Below are 14,119 nucleotides of genomic sequence, written 5' to 3' on the forward strand. Positions count from 1 at the left end.
GAGATCAGGTTTTGACCTTCATTTTGAAAAGGAGCAGGATCTTAACCACCAGATTTATCTTCAAGCACAACAAAAAGCCCTGGCTGGAGGGAGCAGGATCATTCCAGGGGGCAAGCAAGGCTCCAGGGCTGAGGGATTTCCCTTGAAGCAGGGGAAGGTCAAAAGTGCACCTGAGGACTCGTGAGCGCTGGAGCTCCCGACACGGCAGCCGGGGATGAGATGTTTCGGCAGTGACTCAGAGGAAGAAGCTAAATAAACTCTTTTTATTTCAAACACGGGATTAAATTCCTTCATGTCTGGATCATTGAAGGTAAAGCTCCTGTAATCTCCTCATTGCCAACCCCAGCCTGTTGTCTGATGGCTGCTGGACCCGCTGGGACAGCGAAGGGACATGGAGGTGGCAGAGAGGGTGAGAGACAGTCGGGAGCAGAGCTGGCCTCTAGAGCTGCTGCTCCATTAGTGATGTAGCTCATGAGGAAGCTGGTGTGGATCATCTCTAGGTCAGTGAAAATGTCCAGGGAATTCACAGGCTGAAGATGAAGGAGCTGAGGTGCTACTATGACTGTTTTGCAAGGAGGAGGTTAAGAAACAGCACTCTGGACAAGGCAGTTGTGATAAGGAAAAGCCAGAGCCAGCACAGCTGTAGTTGTTCAGGTTTTTGCACACTCCAGAGAACCCTGTTTGCTGTCAGCCTCTCCTCGTGCTGCAAAGTGCCTGTGCCTCTGCAGCCACACACTCCTGCTCCCACCATGCCAAAATCCCTCTCTGCTGACCACAGGGGACAGAACATGAGCTGGCATCATTGCTGGAAGCCTTCCCTGCAGGTCTGTGACATCCCAAGCAGGCAGCAAGGGCAGATGTGGCACAAGTGTCACTTGAGGGCCTGTGCTGGCACAGCCAAGCCTCCCCCATGAGTGTCCCTGGCCTGGCCTGACTGGAGGAGGGCTGTGCTCCCTGGCACCAGCTGGGAATATGGGGCTGGCTCAGGGTTGCCAAATGTCATCAGGTTTGCTGAGCCCAGCTGGAGGCAGAGGAAAGGTGACAGGACTGTGGGGGCAGGCAGCTTCTGCAGAGGAAAATGCCACACAGCCATGAACATCCCAGAGCACTGCCTGCAGCAGGGGCTCACCCTCATCCACGGTTATTGCCTAAAAGTGACGGGGTTTGGAATTGCTGTTGTTGCTATTTCTCCACGGATTTTTCATGGTGCTGCAGGTAAATCTCATGCAAGATGTGCTGGTTTTATTGCAGGACTGATGGGTCCATCCAAAGCACAGCAGATGCTCCAAATGTCTGTCCTCTTGCTTTTGAGCAGGACAGTAAATCCACAGGGATGCCTCATGCCCCAGGGAGACCGAGCTGGTGCTTCCCAGACCTGTGATTTGATGTCATCTTCCTGCAGGAATCTGGGGCTTAGGTAATGGATCTTTACTGCACAAAGCCCTTTCAGAGGTGGATTTATTGTTCATGTTGCTGGGGAAATACCAGGTTAGTTGTTGAAGAGTGCCAAAAAAAAGGGCTGGCAAGAAATCTATAATATAAAGACAATTTTATTGCCGATAAGCTCTTAAAACTCATTTTTTTTTTCCTGTTTCAGTAGGACCTTATTCTTCCTGATGAAAATCCGGTCATAGCATCTCTCATTAAAAATAAAATTATTTTGAAATAAATAAATATATAAAATAAATATCATATACATTTTATAAATAGTTTTGTCCTTATGCACAGTATCCATGCTTACATCTGAATAATGTTCCTTGCCCCATTCCCACCCCAACAGCAGGAAGAACCCCACAAATCAGGACCAGTCCATGGAGCATCATCCATGTAGCAAACTCCCAGGCTGCTTAAGCAGGGCACCACTCAAAGGCTTTTCCTTAGCAGGGAACTATCCCAGCTCAGCAGCAACATCTGCAGCAGTTCTGTGGTCTTTGTTTTCTTTTCTTCTCTTCATTTTTAGGTTGTTTTGGGGCTTTCTTTTCCCCAGTGATCAGGTTTGCTCACCTGCTCGTTCCTTTAAGCAACCATAACATTGAATATTCAGCCTCTCTTGTAGCAACCGGGCAACGAAAGTGAACGAAAATGGAAGATTAAATGTAGGGTTCCCTCCCTTCCCCTACCCCCGCCCCATAAATAACCCAGGTTCGATATACACTGGAAACAAGGAGGAACAGCAGTGTCTGAATTCAATGTAAGTGCTTCCCTAGGTCATCTACTCTTACAGGAATGATGGAATGACTATTAAAAGAGTGCTCTGGGAAAAAGCTCGGGAGCCCAAGTATGTACACTGCCACTGCAGGAACCATCACCTGTAGTGGAAGAGGTCTCTGTACATGGCAGGGATTTTGGCAGGGTCCACAGGCCGGGGTAAGAAGTGGGTGAACTTCTGGTGTCTCTTAGTCCTGTACCCCTCGCGGGGGGAGCCGTCCTTGTTGAGGGCCACGTAGTACTGGCGCTCCGAGTCGGGGTGCTTGTACAGCGTGGACGCGTACGTGTTGTACCAGTTCTCCTCAAACTGCTCGCGGAACACGCACTCCCGGCTCAGCTTCTTCTGCCGTGGGGAAACACAGACACACTCGTGTCAAAAAGGTACAGGAGAAAACATTGCCACCAGTCCTTCCTTTGTTTTTCTAGCACTTTCCCCATTGCCTTATCCTGGCTACTCTGAGGATGAGGACTGTGCTGCTGGGGATGACTCCCCTGGATGAGAGCTGGAAATGGGCACAAGTCAAGAGCCAAGGACTTCTGGAGTTGGAGGAGGAAGGAGACAAAGGCAGGAGAAGGTGGGCATGGATTTTGCAAAGGTGTTCTATGAGTAAATCAGACAGGCACACAGCAAAGCTCCAAACCTGTCCAGGTGTGAGTTTGAGCTTGCTGGAGTGGTCATGGACACATCCCCCTGTAGCAGCCCCCTCCAAGGTACCACACAGCCCAAACCCCCTCTTTTGGGTGAGAGAAGCACCAGGCAGCACATCTGAAAGGTTCTAAACAGGAAAACAGGAGCAAGCACTGCTTTGGAAGTTGAGGGCACAGAGGTGGATGCACTGAGATGGGAATGAAAGCATTGCTCAGGATTTCCTCTCCTGGAGTGGCAGTGAGCTGTGATGGGAGGCTGTGACAAGACCCAGAGGGATGTGGGATGTCAGACCCCAGGGAACATTTAGGGGGTGATAGGTGATGTGATGAGGGTGTGTGGCTGGTGCATCCCATGCTGGCATGGGGGTACAGATGGCACTGGTGTCACCACAGCCACAGCCAGCCTTCCCATCCAGCCCTTACAGCTGGGAGCTCTTGGCAGTGGCTGCTTGATGTTGGACCTTTGGTTCATGTCCAGTGCTCCTTCCCTCTCCTTCCCATCTCCATGTGCCAGCTACAGGGATGGGCCTGGCTGCAGTGGGGAGCAAGGCTGTCCCTCTGCCCCACAAGGACACAGGTGGCTTTGCCAGCTCTGCTGTGCTGTCACAGAGGGTCCAGCCATCCTATCCCATCCCACAGGGGTACTGCCAGGGTGACTGGGAGCCCTTTCAGCTGAAGGGCAGCCTGCAAATGTAGAGTGCTCTAATATTACAGCCACTGTCCCTCCACTGTAAACTATCTGGGCAGGGAATGTGTCCCCTCTGAGGCACACCGAGTGCTCAGTAAATGTTACTGCTTGCAGTAGATGTGTTTTGTAACACAATCCAGGAGCTCACCTGTGCTCAGAACCTGTTTTCAATGTTTTGCTGCTAATTAAATAAAGCCTGAGGTGAGCTGTGAGCCCTCCAAAAGTCCTAGGCCACAGCCTTGGCCATCTGAGACCCAGGGAACCGCGGGCTTCTCTTCCCAGCTCTGTCAATAAATACAGGCTGGGTTTTTTCCCTCCTCTCAAGTGCCATCTACTTGGAATATGTTGGAACCTGATGACTGCCTGAACTCTGGCTGCTGCTCTGCCCCCATTCCCCTGTGCTGCACTGGGCACTTTGGAGTACAGTGCTCGTGGAAAATGTTTGGCGAGTCTGGGGTGATTCTGCAAGGTGTGATTTATTCCTTTCCAAGCCCTGGGAAGTCCCCACTGAACCTGACACCACACAGGCAGCAGGCAAGGTGCTGCCCATGACTTTAGCTGCCCTAAGTATTAGTGGCATTCCTGAAATCCTTGGGGAGCTTTACAGCAATGCTGGCACGAGGCAAACAGGGACAGGAGGAAAAGCTCTGTGTCCTGAGGGGACTCCACGTGTCGCTGTGGGGATGGCTGGCCCTGGCTGCATCAACACAGGCATCAGGCAAAATCGGCACAGAGGGAAATAATAAACTTGCTGAAAATTTAAAAATACCGCTGTACTGTGATCTCCCAAAATACCATTGTAATGCTAATGCTGTTGTCAGGCGCTGTTTTATGGACCTTTAATTAAGAATACTGTAGTGGCTTTTGAGTTCCAAAAGCCATCATTGTACAACCCACGTGTCCCAGATTTTCAAACTCCAGGGTTATTTGGGGACCTGGCTCGTGACGCCGGCAGTTTGGAGCAGCCTTTTGAGTGTGTCCCTGCAGCGTCCTGCCTGGTGCACAAGATCCCAGAATGGTCTGGGTTGGAAACAACCCTAAAGATCACCTCATTACAGACCCCTGCCATGGGCAGGGACAGCTCCCACCACTGTCTTCAGGTCAATTCTGTTTCCAGATTCAGTGCTGTAAAATGTTACCCTATTTTTGTTTCTGTGTTGTAACATGAACACAGGATCTAGAATTTAATTAACCCATCATGAAACTCGATTCACAATCAGAGCTGCAAGGTTTGAAGGCATGGGGGGGGGGATGCATGGGCTCATGTTCTCCAGCAGGCACGAGTGAAAGCTGAAACTCCAGGAGCTGCTGAGCAGCCTTAGAGTTTGACAGGAGAGGTGCTGCTCTAGCCCTGCTTTCTCAAGTGTGCTTCAGGAGATTTTGTGCTTTATGGAATCCTGCTGATTTTTCTTTTCTCTGTTTTGCACATTTTTAATTTAACCACTGTCTCTGCATTTAACTGCTGTGCTGGGCAGAAGCTGTTACAGAAATGAGGTGGGAAAAGAACAGTTATTGGTGCATGCAGTATTTGATGATCAGAGAATCACAGAGTGGTTTGGGCTGGAAGGGACCTTAAAGCTCATCCCTGCCCTGGGCAGAGACACCTTCCACGATCCCACACTGCTCCAAGCCCCATCCAGCCTGGCCTTGGACACTGCAAGGGATGGGGCAGCCACAGCTTCTCTGGACAACTACCTCATATTAACATCAGCAGCTGTGTCTTAAATGGTGGAAGGATCTGTGGCAGTCTCAGGTGGAAATGGGACAAGGAAAAATGATCTAAACTTGTGGTTTGCCAGTCAAAGGTTTTCTTACAGCTTCTGTGTATGCAGAGTACATGAGTTTTAACTTGTACACTGAAGCTTATCTGATGGTGAGAGGAAGTGCTGCCTTCTGCTTTGGTTTAAAACCAGTTTATTTGATTTAATTTTATTTTTACTGTGATCCACCCTTAATTGAGCTAAATAATTAGGAACTGAGTTAAATTAACCTGTAGGAAGCACCTCTGCCCAGCTGTTAAAACCTGGCATTTTGACTGTAAGTCATAACACTTAACGAGTTTACACTTGGGGTTTTTAGTCAAAACATGGAAAATTTTAGCCTGAAAATGGCACTTCTAGGAAATCATGACCAGCAGCCTTAAACTCCTAAAAGGAGTTACAGAGAATTTTACAATAACAGTCAGGCTACAATTTCAGCTTCTGTTGGTTAAAGAGCCATAATACAGAGACAAGACCTGCAGATAGGTGCAGACCTGACCATGAGAGGTGAATACAACTGATGTGTTACTCAGGCTGGGAAAACACATTAACAAACATGGCTTTTTGCTAAATGTCCCCCTGCCTTTACCTGGCCACTGCCACACCATTTCTGAAAGGCAAAACCTCAGAGTGATGTCTGGGGGCTGGGCACCACTGGGGGCTCCCACAGCAGGAGTGAATCCTCCCTCAAACCCCATTTCCTATATGTCATTTATGTTAAAACAGCAGTGACATCAAGGGTAGGATGGAGATCACTGGCACCCAAGGACGTGGAGGGCCTGTGCCAGAGCAGCTTTGTGGCCCAGCTGAGGCCACAGGCTCCAGTGGGACAGGGTGGAATCAGCCCAGCCTGAACTTACCGACCCATAGAGCTCGCCTCTCTCATTCATGCCGAGGTAGAGTCCGGAGTCCACCCCACGGATGCTCACCAGCCCCACTGCCAGGCTAATAAACTCCAAAATCCCTAAAAAAGAAAAAAAACCTGCAAATCATACAGAGGAAAAAAAAACACCACCAGGCTCCAGCAACAAAAATAAACCAGCCATTCCCAGTAACAATAGAGTTCTTAACTCTATAGTCCCATCTGTGTGCAATCTTCTGATTTCCAGTCTGGGCTTCTCCCCAGCATTGTGAATTTGAGTTGCCTAAGAGGGATTGTCTTTGCTAATGAGAAAAGCTTTGCAAGGTTTTGCTGGTTTGGGTTTGGATTTTTTTCATAATTATCACCAAGAAGACAGATGTAGAAACTTGGGCCTGGCCACTTGCAATGTCAGAAGCCTGTTACCATGCTAGGTTTTATTCTTCACCAAAACAAATGTTGTTTTGTCTTCTAGAATAAGATGATTGTCCTACAGGTTTTTAAGTCATGGGTTCAGTAAGAAGAAGTGAAAAGCACTAGAAGAGATGTCTGTGAGGACTATCTTCATCCTGGCACTCCAGTGGGATACTTGGCAACCCAAAATGTATATACAAGCCATAGGGATAAACCCAGCTTCACAGCACACAGGTTAAAAACACGTCTTCTCTGCAGTCTTTGGAGTCAGGGAAGTGCCAGTCCATTCTCCATCACCCCCTGCCACTGTTACTGGCAGAACCCCCTCCTGCCCCCTATGTCCTGCTGCCTGTCCCAGCCTCCTGCCTCTCCCCAGCCCAGCAGCATCTGTCCCAGCCATCCCTAGCCCTGCAACAGCAGCTGTTTCACCCATGGGCTGCAGCCTGCTATGATGGTGGCAGCCCCATTTCCTCTGGAAAGAAACGGCAGGGTCTGGCTGCTGCACCCCCACAGCTGCAGCTGTTTCAATGGGGGAAAGACTTGTAACAGGAGAACCTTTGGTGAAGCACTTAAAAACAAACAGCCCCTAGCCAACACCACAAGTGGTGGGGACCTTCAATCTTCCCAGGAAGCCTTCCTGAAAGGAGTGGTGGGACTGTGTTATTATGGATTTCACACACTACTTCTGTAGAGGTCATGGGCAGTTTTGCCAGTGTGCAGTGCAGGATTAATTAGCTGGGAGTCAGAAGGAAGAGGCTTTTCCTCATCTCATCTGATGTTCCATTGACTGGAGGGGAAAGTTGCTCTAACCTTTAGCATGGCTCCAGCTCTCCTAATTTAGCTCCCAAAACATCCAGCCTTGGGCAATTGATGCTCTGATCAAGTTACCTCCCAGAGCTCCTCTTAAAAGTATTGCCTTGGTTTTAAGGCAACGCGTGACAAGCGGCCACCTGAGCCAGCTGACTTCAGTGGCAGCCACAGCTCTGGGTCACCCCACAGCCTGGGGCATGGATGTGACAACTCTCAGATGACACTGCATCACTGCCTAAATACAGGACAGTGCTGACAGCCATGGACACCCCTGACCCACTTTGTGCAGTGCAGACTCATCCTCAGGTGCTGGCAGCCAAACTGGCTGCAGGAATTCCTCCCTACCCTCAGGCCTGTCCTCCTTCTCCCCTGCCTGCTCTGGGGCTTGTGCATCTAACCCAGCCCTCCCTGAAACCAGTGGGTGCTAGGGGACACGAAATATGGACTTGGGAGTGGCAAGGCCTGGAGGCAAACAGGGAAGCAAACACCACAAAACACACTTTATGGACCAGAGCAGACATTTTACAGGCTGAAATATACCCAGCTACACATCCTGGCCTGCAGAAACATCAGGAAGAGGCAGCATAGGCAAGGAAGGCAGCCTTTCCAAGCCAGACAGACACAGACCCTGGCTCTGCTCTTCTCAGTAGCTGTTGTGGTTTCTTAGATGAAAATAATCCCAAACAGGGAGGAGAGAGGTGCAGGATGAGGGGTGGTTTCCTCCCTTCACTGCCCACCAGTTCTGACATGAGGGAGTTACTGAACTGCTGAGTGCTTTTTCCCATCTGCAGACCAGAAATTAGCACAGCCACTCTTTGAAAAAGAGGGAGTGAGGAAAGATGGACAACTACAGGGAGTGTAAAAAGTAAAGCAGGAGTACACAGATACACCCAGGAATGGGGGAGTGTTTCCCAGGCTGGAGACAAAGGAATATTCAAGTGAAACATGTCAAGTAACTGGAGAATGGTAGGTGGACCTTCCTGTAGGTATAGATGCAGTCCTTAACATCAGAACTTTTTTTGTCTCCTGTCACTTCTGAGAAGCAGGAAAATATTGCTGGTTCCACTGAGAAATTGAGGGATGTCTAAGGCAGGGGAACCCAGATCTTTTCTTGACTATGCCCACACTCATGCTCTGTATGAGGCACATCAATCCAGGTCTCCAAAGACCTGGGGAGGACCAAGCCAGGAGCAGCCTCAGCATCTTCCTTCTCTGAGCAGGAATGAGACATCCCCATCCCTCACCTGGTGCAGGCTGGGAATTTCAAATGAAATTTCTTCCAAGATGTGCCCATGACAATCTCTTCTGACAACATCCCTTGTAGTGTTCCTCTTTTCTGATCTCTGAGTGGCACTTGGAGACATGCATGGAAGATGACTGTGTTGAAAGAGCATTAAGAACGTAACTTGAGCCCACAAAAGTCAGGAGACAGAGTGAAGGCTGAAAATATGTGGGCGGATATCCATCCTGTCCTTAACTCACTCCAATTGTAGACAAAATTGCAGCTTCGTACATCTGATCCCCAGCAGCACAGGGAGTGGCCACTGGGGCCAGCTCAAGAATTCTCTTTCCAATTGTAGCGGTGTGTTTTTGTGGTAGAACATGCTTTTGTTTTTTTCTTTTGCTTTCTTTTTTTCTTTCCCCCAGGACTTGCCTCTTTTTTTTTCCTCACTTTGATTATTCATTCTCTTTGTTCCTTGAGTCTTTCCAGATAAGACTTGGAGAGATTTGATTAAGACCCTGACTGGATTCATTTACCACTAAAGCACTGAATAATCTCCTGAGCTTTGCCATGGCCAGACCCACACACTCTCGCCTTACTCTAAACCATCCCTCAAAGAACAATTCTGCTCCCTGCACCTGTCTCTTCTTACATGACTGTATTCAGGAGCTGGGGTACAGAAACATCAGATGTTGTATTAATGGCTACAAACCTAAAGCTTTGGCTAAAAACCTCAACAACTGTTCAGCAACAGGTGCACGATGGTCTGAATGTCAAAATTACAGCCAAACTTTCTCTGGGGGTCTCAGCAGCTTCTCTAGGAATCTGTGTAACATATCCATGAGCAGGTTTGTACCCCAGAAGAGCTTTGTTTTCTGCCTTTATTCATCTGCAGTGCAACCTCAAGGCCTCTTTCCCTCCTCCACTGCAGTGAGTAGCACTGCTGGGTTCACTTCTTTAATGCTGCTGTAAAAGAGATGTGAGGCAGAAAAGGAACAGTTCCTCCTGGAAGGGATTTTCCCGGCAAATTTCTCTCAGTTTCATTCTGAGAAGGATTGTCATGGGGTACTAATGTCAGTCCAGACCCCCTCCAGATTTTGATCGTCCTTTATTTCTTTGTAGAGGAAGGTTCTGAGTAGATGCAGTGAGAGAGAAAGATTTTGGAAAACACTTTATCCTTTTGGGGGTGACCTTGCCAGAGCCTCCAGTTGAGAGAGTGAATTTGGGCACTTCTGTAGTGCAAGAATGAGCTTTCTTCCAAGAAACCTAGAGGGCTTTTCCACATTTTGCATTAAAGCTCCTCTAGGAAAAATAAGCTGCACTCCATTGTTCTTGCAAGAATCTGTGTTTTTAGAAGTATAAAATATCACATTCCAGTAGACAGGTGTGATTTAGGAAAGCTCCAGTCCTTGACAGATAAGAGGCAGTAATTCCAGTGATTGCTCAGGCAGTGTGGGCGGATGATGCCAGCACCTCCCCGTGTCCTACAGTCACACCCCCAAATGCTGTGGTACAAAAGAATCTCTCCTTTTAACCCTCACTGTTGGGACCTTGGGACTGTTCTGCATGAGGGGGCTTTGGCTATTTCCCTCTCTGGAAGATGTGGATGCCTTGCACATCTGGTAGCTTTTGGGATGGCTGTGCATGGGAGGGTGCAGATACCGCCTGTCCTTTCCTGAATCCCTTCCAAGTGAAGTGATGGCGATGCCAAGTCTGGTTCTACCCAACATCCCACCTGCAGCTGGACACGTGCCTGGGCTGTGGCATCACAGCCATCCATGGAGCAACTTAATGATCTGCTCATGGTACCAGCAAGCACATTCCAGCCACGTGGGCTTGATCCTGGATTTCTAAGTATTTCTCCAGGTGCTTCAAGATTTAAGGCAGCTTTAAAGTGCTTCCCCGAACCCCTTGTCCACCTCTGCACCCCTCACCACAGCTTTGGAGTCCCAGAATCGCTCAGGCTGCCTATTCCTGTTAGAAGTTACTTCTTTCTGACTGTTGCATGCAAAATTTAGGAATGCATCGATACATGACATCCTAATATGAACCATACCAGTAACATTGGAATTTAAATATTCATGGCTACTGAACGCAGATGGTGAATACTGTGTGCCAATACATTATTGCTTTGAGTCTCTGCTGAAGCAAGGCTTAGTCCAACTTGATCTGAACGCAAGGATTCCAGTCTAATCCTTTGGGGCTTTGTCTTGCAATTACAACAAATAACTATTTATTTTACACCGCCTCTGGGAAAACCCTGAAGCAGAAAACTATAATATCTGAAGTCTGGTCTAGTTTACGGAGCTGGATGTGGACTGCTAAAACACTTAGGGAATGCCAATGTTTCGATTTATTGAAATCACTGTGCAACTTAAACTTCAGCGTGCAAAATCCATGAAAAGTTTTAGCATGTCTAACATGTTTTTTCCAAGTTGGAAAATAGACTTGCTTTACTCAATCTTTATAAAAAATGGATCTGAAACAAACGCTGCCATTTGAAACTGGCTGTTTAGTTCTACAAAGGTAAGGAAAAAGAACTGATAGACTAGAAACACTACGTGGCATCTTGAACTAAAACCAACCAGATGCAATGGGTTTGCTTTCAACTCTTTGAACGTGGAAACCCATCGTGTATTACAGCATGAAAGGTTAAAAGATGGGTGTTTTCAGGAGGTAATTAAAGAACGCTCGCCCCACGAGCATATTAATTAGTACCTGACTCTGACCCGCGGGTTATGACTTTCTTGTTGATTTAGGCAGGGACATGCCATGCACACACCTGGTGTTTATGGAAAGATAAGCTTCCCCAATTGTTCCAAAAACCTGCCTTACACCTCCAACAATAGCAGCGGCAGCACTTCCCGGAGTATCAGAACTGACTGCTTGCAAACAAGTAAAGGCAAAAAAAGAATTCCTTTCACCGAGGAGTTAAATCACTTGAAAACTATAAAAAGTCTTGCGAGCACGTCTTGCAACCTGTTGACAACATAGCTGAGATCACTGGCATGGGACTTGTTGATAGCTTATACAGACACCTGCACTAGATGCTGGAGTAGCGGGAATTTCTCTTACTGTGCTCAAACTGACTGCACTCTTTCGCCTGTGGCTTGGGATGCATTTTTTGAAGATTACATATAGTCTCATTAGAGATCACTGCTCTTGTATGCCACTGATACAGGCACGGCATTCTTCCAGCTGTATCCCGGGCAGCAAGGTAAATCCACAGTGCTCTGCCTATTGTTCCATCTTCTTTCTTTCCGAGGTCCCTTAAGTGTTTTTCCCTCTTCAGCTTCCCCCTTTCCTTTCCAACAACCTTTCCAAACCCAGCTCCCGACACCCCTCCAGCCAACAGATCTCTGCCCGCTTTGGGGAGACGCTCTTCTAATCAAAGTCATGCATGTAAAAGAAAGCAGCTCACAAATATCTGCAGACGCCAGAAAGGAGGAGTTGTTAAAAAAAAAAAAAAAAAGAAACAACTAAAAAAAGCAAAAAAGCGAGGAATTTCTTTTTCCAACTTAGGAATTTCCAAGAAATTCCAACGAGGAACGTCTCTGTTTTGTCTCCCTCACCACTAACTTCAGAGGCAGAGCTAAAGCTGGTCACCGTCCTCTTTTTTTTATTAATTTTTTTTTTTTTTTTTTAGTTTTTCTTGTAAAGGCACGTTTTAGTGCACCTGCAGAAAGGCTGAGCGCCGGGAGAGTAGGAAATTGGAAATAAAAACTCCGCATTGCTGGGGAGTGAGCGCATTTGTTTAGGAGGCCAATTATATCCGTCCCGGGATGATTTATATTAGCGGGGTAATTAGCTGTGCGCGTGGGGCACCTGCTCGGGCACCCCCCGGCCCCTTACCGAAGCGGCTGTGGTCCTGCCGGGTGCCCTGCACCGTGCCGTTGGGGAAGATCTCCAGGTGGAAGCCGGTGCGGCAGTAGAGCTGCCGCCGCCGCAGGATGCCCTTGAGGTGAGCGAAGTCGGTGGGGGAGCCTCGCTGCAGCCGCCCCTCGATCTGCCCCAGGCGCTCGTTGAGGAAGCCGGGGGAGTCGGCGAGGGGCAGCCCGGCGCCCAGCGCGGGGGGAAAGCCGTGCAGGTCGGGGTCCAGCGCGCCCAGGAAGCCACCCACCTCGGCCATGGGCGCGGAGCGGAGCGGCCCCGGGGGCGCGGGCACAGCGGCCGCTCAGAGCGCGGGCTGCGGCCGCCCGGCCCCGCGCTGCCGGCCCCGGCCCGGCCCCGCGCCGCCCGCGCCTCCCATCGCTGGATCCAGTGTCCCGCCGTCGGATGCGAACTGCACTTTATATACGTACACACTCCCCTTACATTGACATATTGGATATTTAAATGCAAGCCACACCTCACTGGCATCCCCTTTGGCTATTGCTTCCCTCCCCCCCCCTTCTCTGATGCATTTGGCTTTTTTTTTTTCCCTTTAAAAAAAAAAAGGGAAAAAAATGAAGAAAAAAAAAAAAAGAGCCCGCTTCACTCCCTCTTTTATTATGAAAAAAATGGCAGGAAAAAGCTACACATCGCAGTGAGGCGTAACAGCTCTTGGCAGGTCCCCGCCAGCCGACGATGAAATCATGGAGCCCCCGCACGCACCCTCTCCCGCACCGCCGGCAGCCCCGGCCCCGCTCCCGGCCCTGCCCGGCCCCGCAGCCGCGACCCCAGACCCCGCACGGGCCGGCTCGGTCGGAGCCCCCGGGTGGGTCGGTGGCCCCGGGGCTGTCGGAAGCCCCAGGTCCGTCGGTGCCGCCACCGCCTCAGCCCCGAGCGTGCCCCCCACCCGCCACCCCCCGGAACGGACACGGTGGAAAAAAACAACACGTGAGGAGAGGGTCGAGACGCGTTTTTCAGCCGAACGTGTAAAAACGGAATGCGATCTTTCTGAAAGCCGATCCCACGGGCTATACGGCCGGGTTACAGCCGCCGGGAGGGGTGGGAGCCCGCGGCGGGGCCGGGCACTACCGCTCGCTCTCCCTCCCCACCTTCCCCATGTTGGAAACAGGTGTTTCCGCGCTCTCCTGGCCCGCCGACACCGTATCTGTGCCGGCAGCTGCGGCCGCGCTGCAGACAGACGGAGCCGGGCGGGGCGGAGCGGAGCGGGGGAACCGGCGGGAAGCGGGCACAGACGGGCCGGGAGGGACCCAGGGCAGGGAGCGCCCCCGCCCTGCCCGGCAGGCGGCGCTGCTGCTCGCGCCGCGCCGCCCCGGGGCGCTGGGCCCAGCGCGGGTGCTGAGGGGGCCCAGGTGGGCCCGGGGCTGGGATTGTCGTGTCCCTAGAGCGGGGTGCCGCCCGCGCCCTCTGCCGTGCCCCGCCAGGGGACGGAGACCCCACAAATAAGCAACCATTGCAAGCACCCAAAACTGCCCTCAAGCCACCAGCCCGCTCTGCTGCAGCGGCTCCCCCGGGTGGCATCAGCGTGCAGAGCTGAGGCATCGGTGATACCCACCTCAGCGGGTCCCCCCCACAGGTATCCTCTCAGAGAGTCTCTCCCCTCATCAGGTCCCCCTCATCTC

At 50.3% G+C, this 14,119-nt stretch overlaps 1 protein-coding gene across 1 annotated transcript; it reads right to left on the reverse strand.

Annotated features, from left to right (window-relative positions):
- Window positions 1-1,532: 1,532 nt before the first annotated feature.
- Window positions 1,533-12,883, reverse strand: FGF16 (fibroblast growth factor 16). Its single transcript, XM_071442728.1, has 3 exons — window positions 12,462-12,883; window positions 6,165-6,268; window positions 1,533-2,551 (listed from the first exon to the last, which is right to left on the reverse strand). The coding sequence occupies exons 1-3, from the start codon at window positions 12,736-12,738 to the stop codon at window positions 2,306-2,308; spliced, it is 627 nt and encodes a 208-aa protein (XP_071298829.1). The 5' UTR covers window positions 12,739-12,883; the 3' UTR covers window positions 1,533-2,305.
- Between the last annotated feature and the right edge of the window lie 1,236 nt (window positions 12,884-14,119).

The sequence above is a fragment of the Agelaius tricolor genome, unplaced genomic scaffold, assembly GCF_023055355.1.
Source record: "Agelaius tricolor isolate 1412-34295 unplaced genomic scaffold, bAgeTri1.0.p SCAF_17, whole genome shotgun sequence".
Lineage (NCBI taxonomy): Eukaryota > Metazoa > Chordata > Aves > Passeriformes > Icteridae > Agelaius > Agelaius tricolor.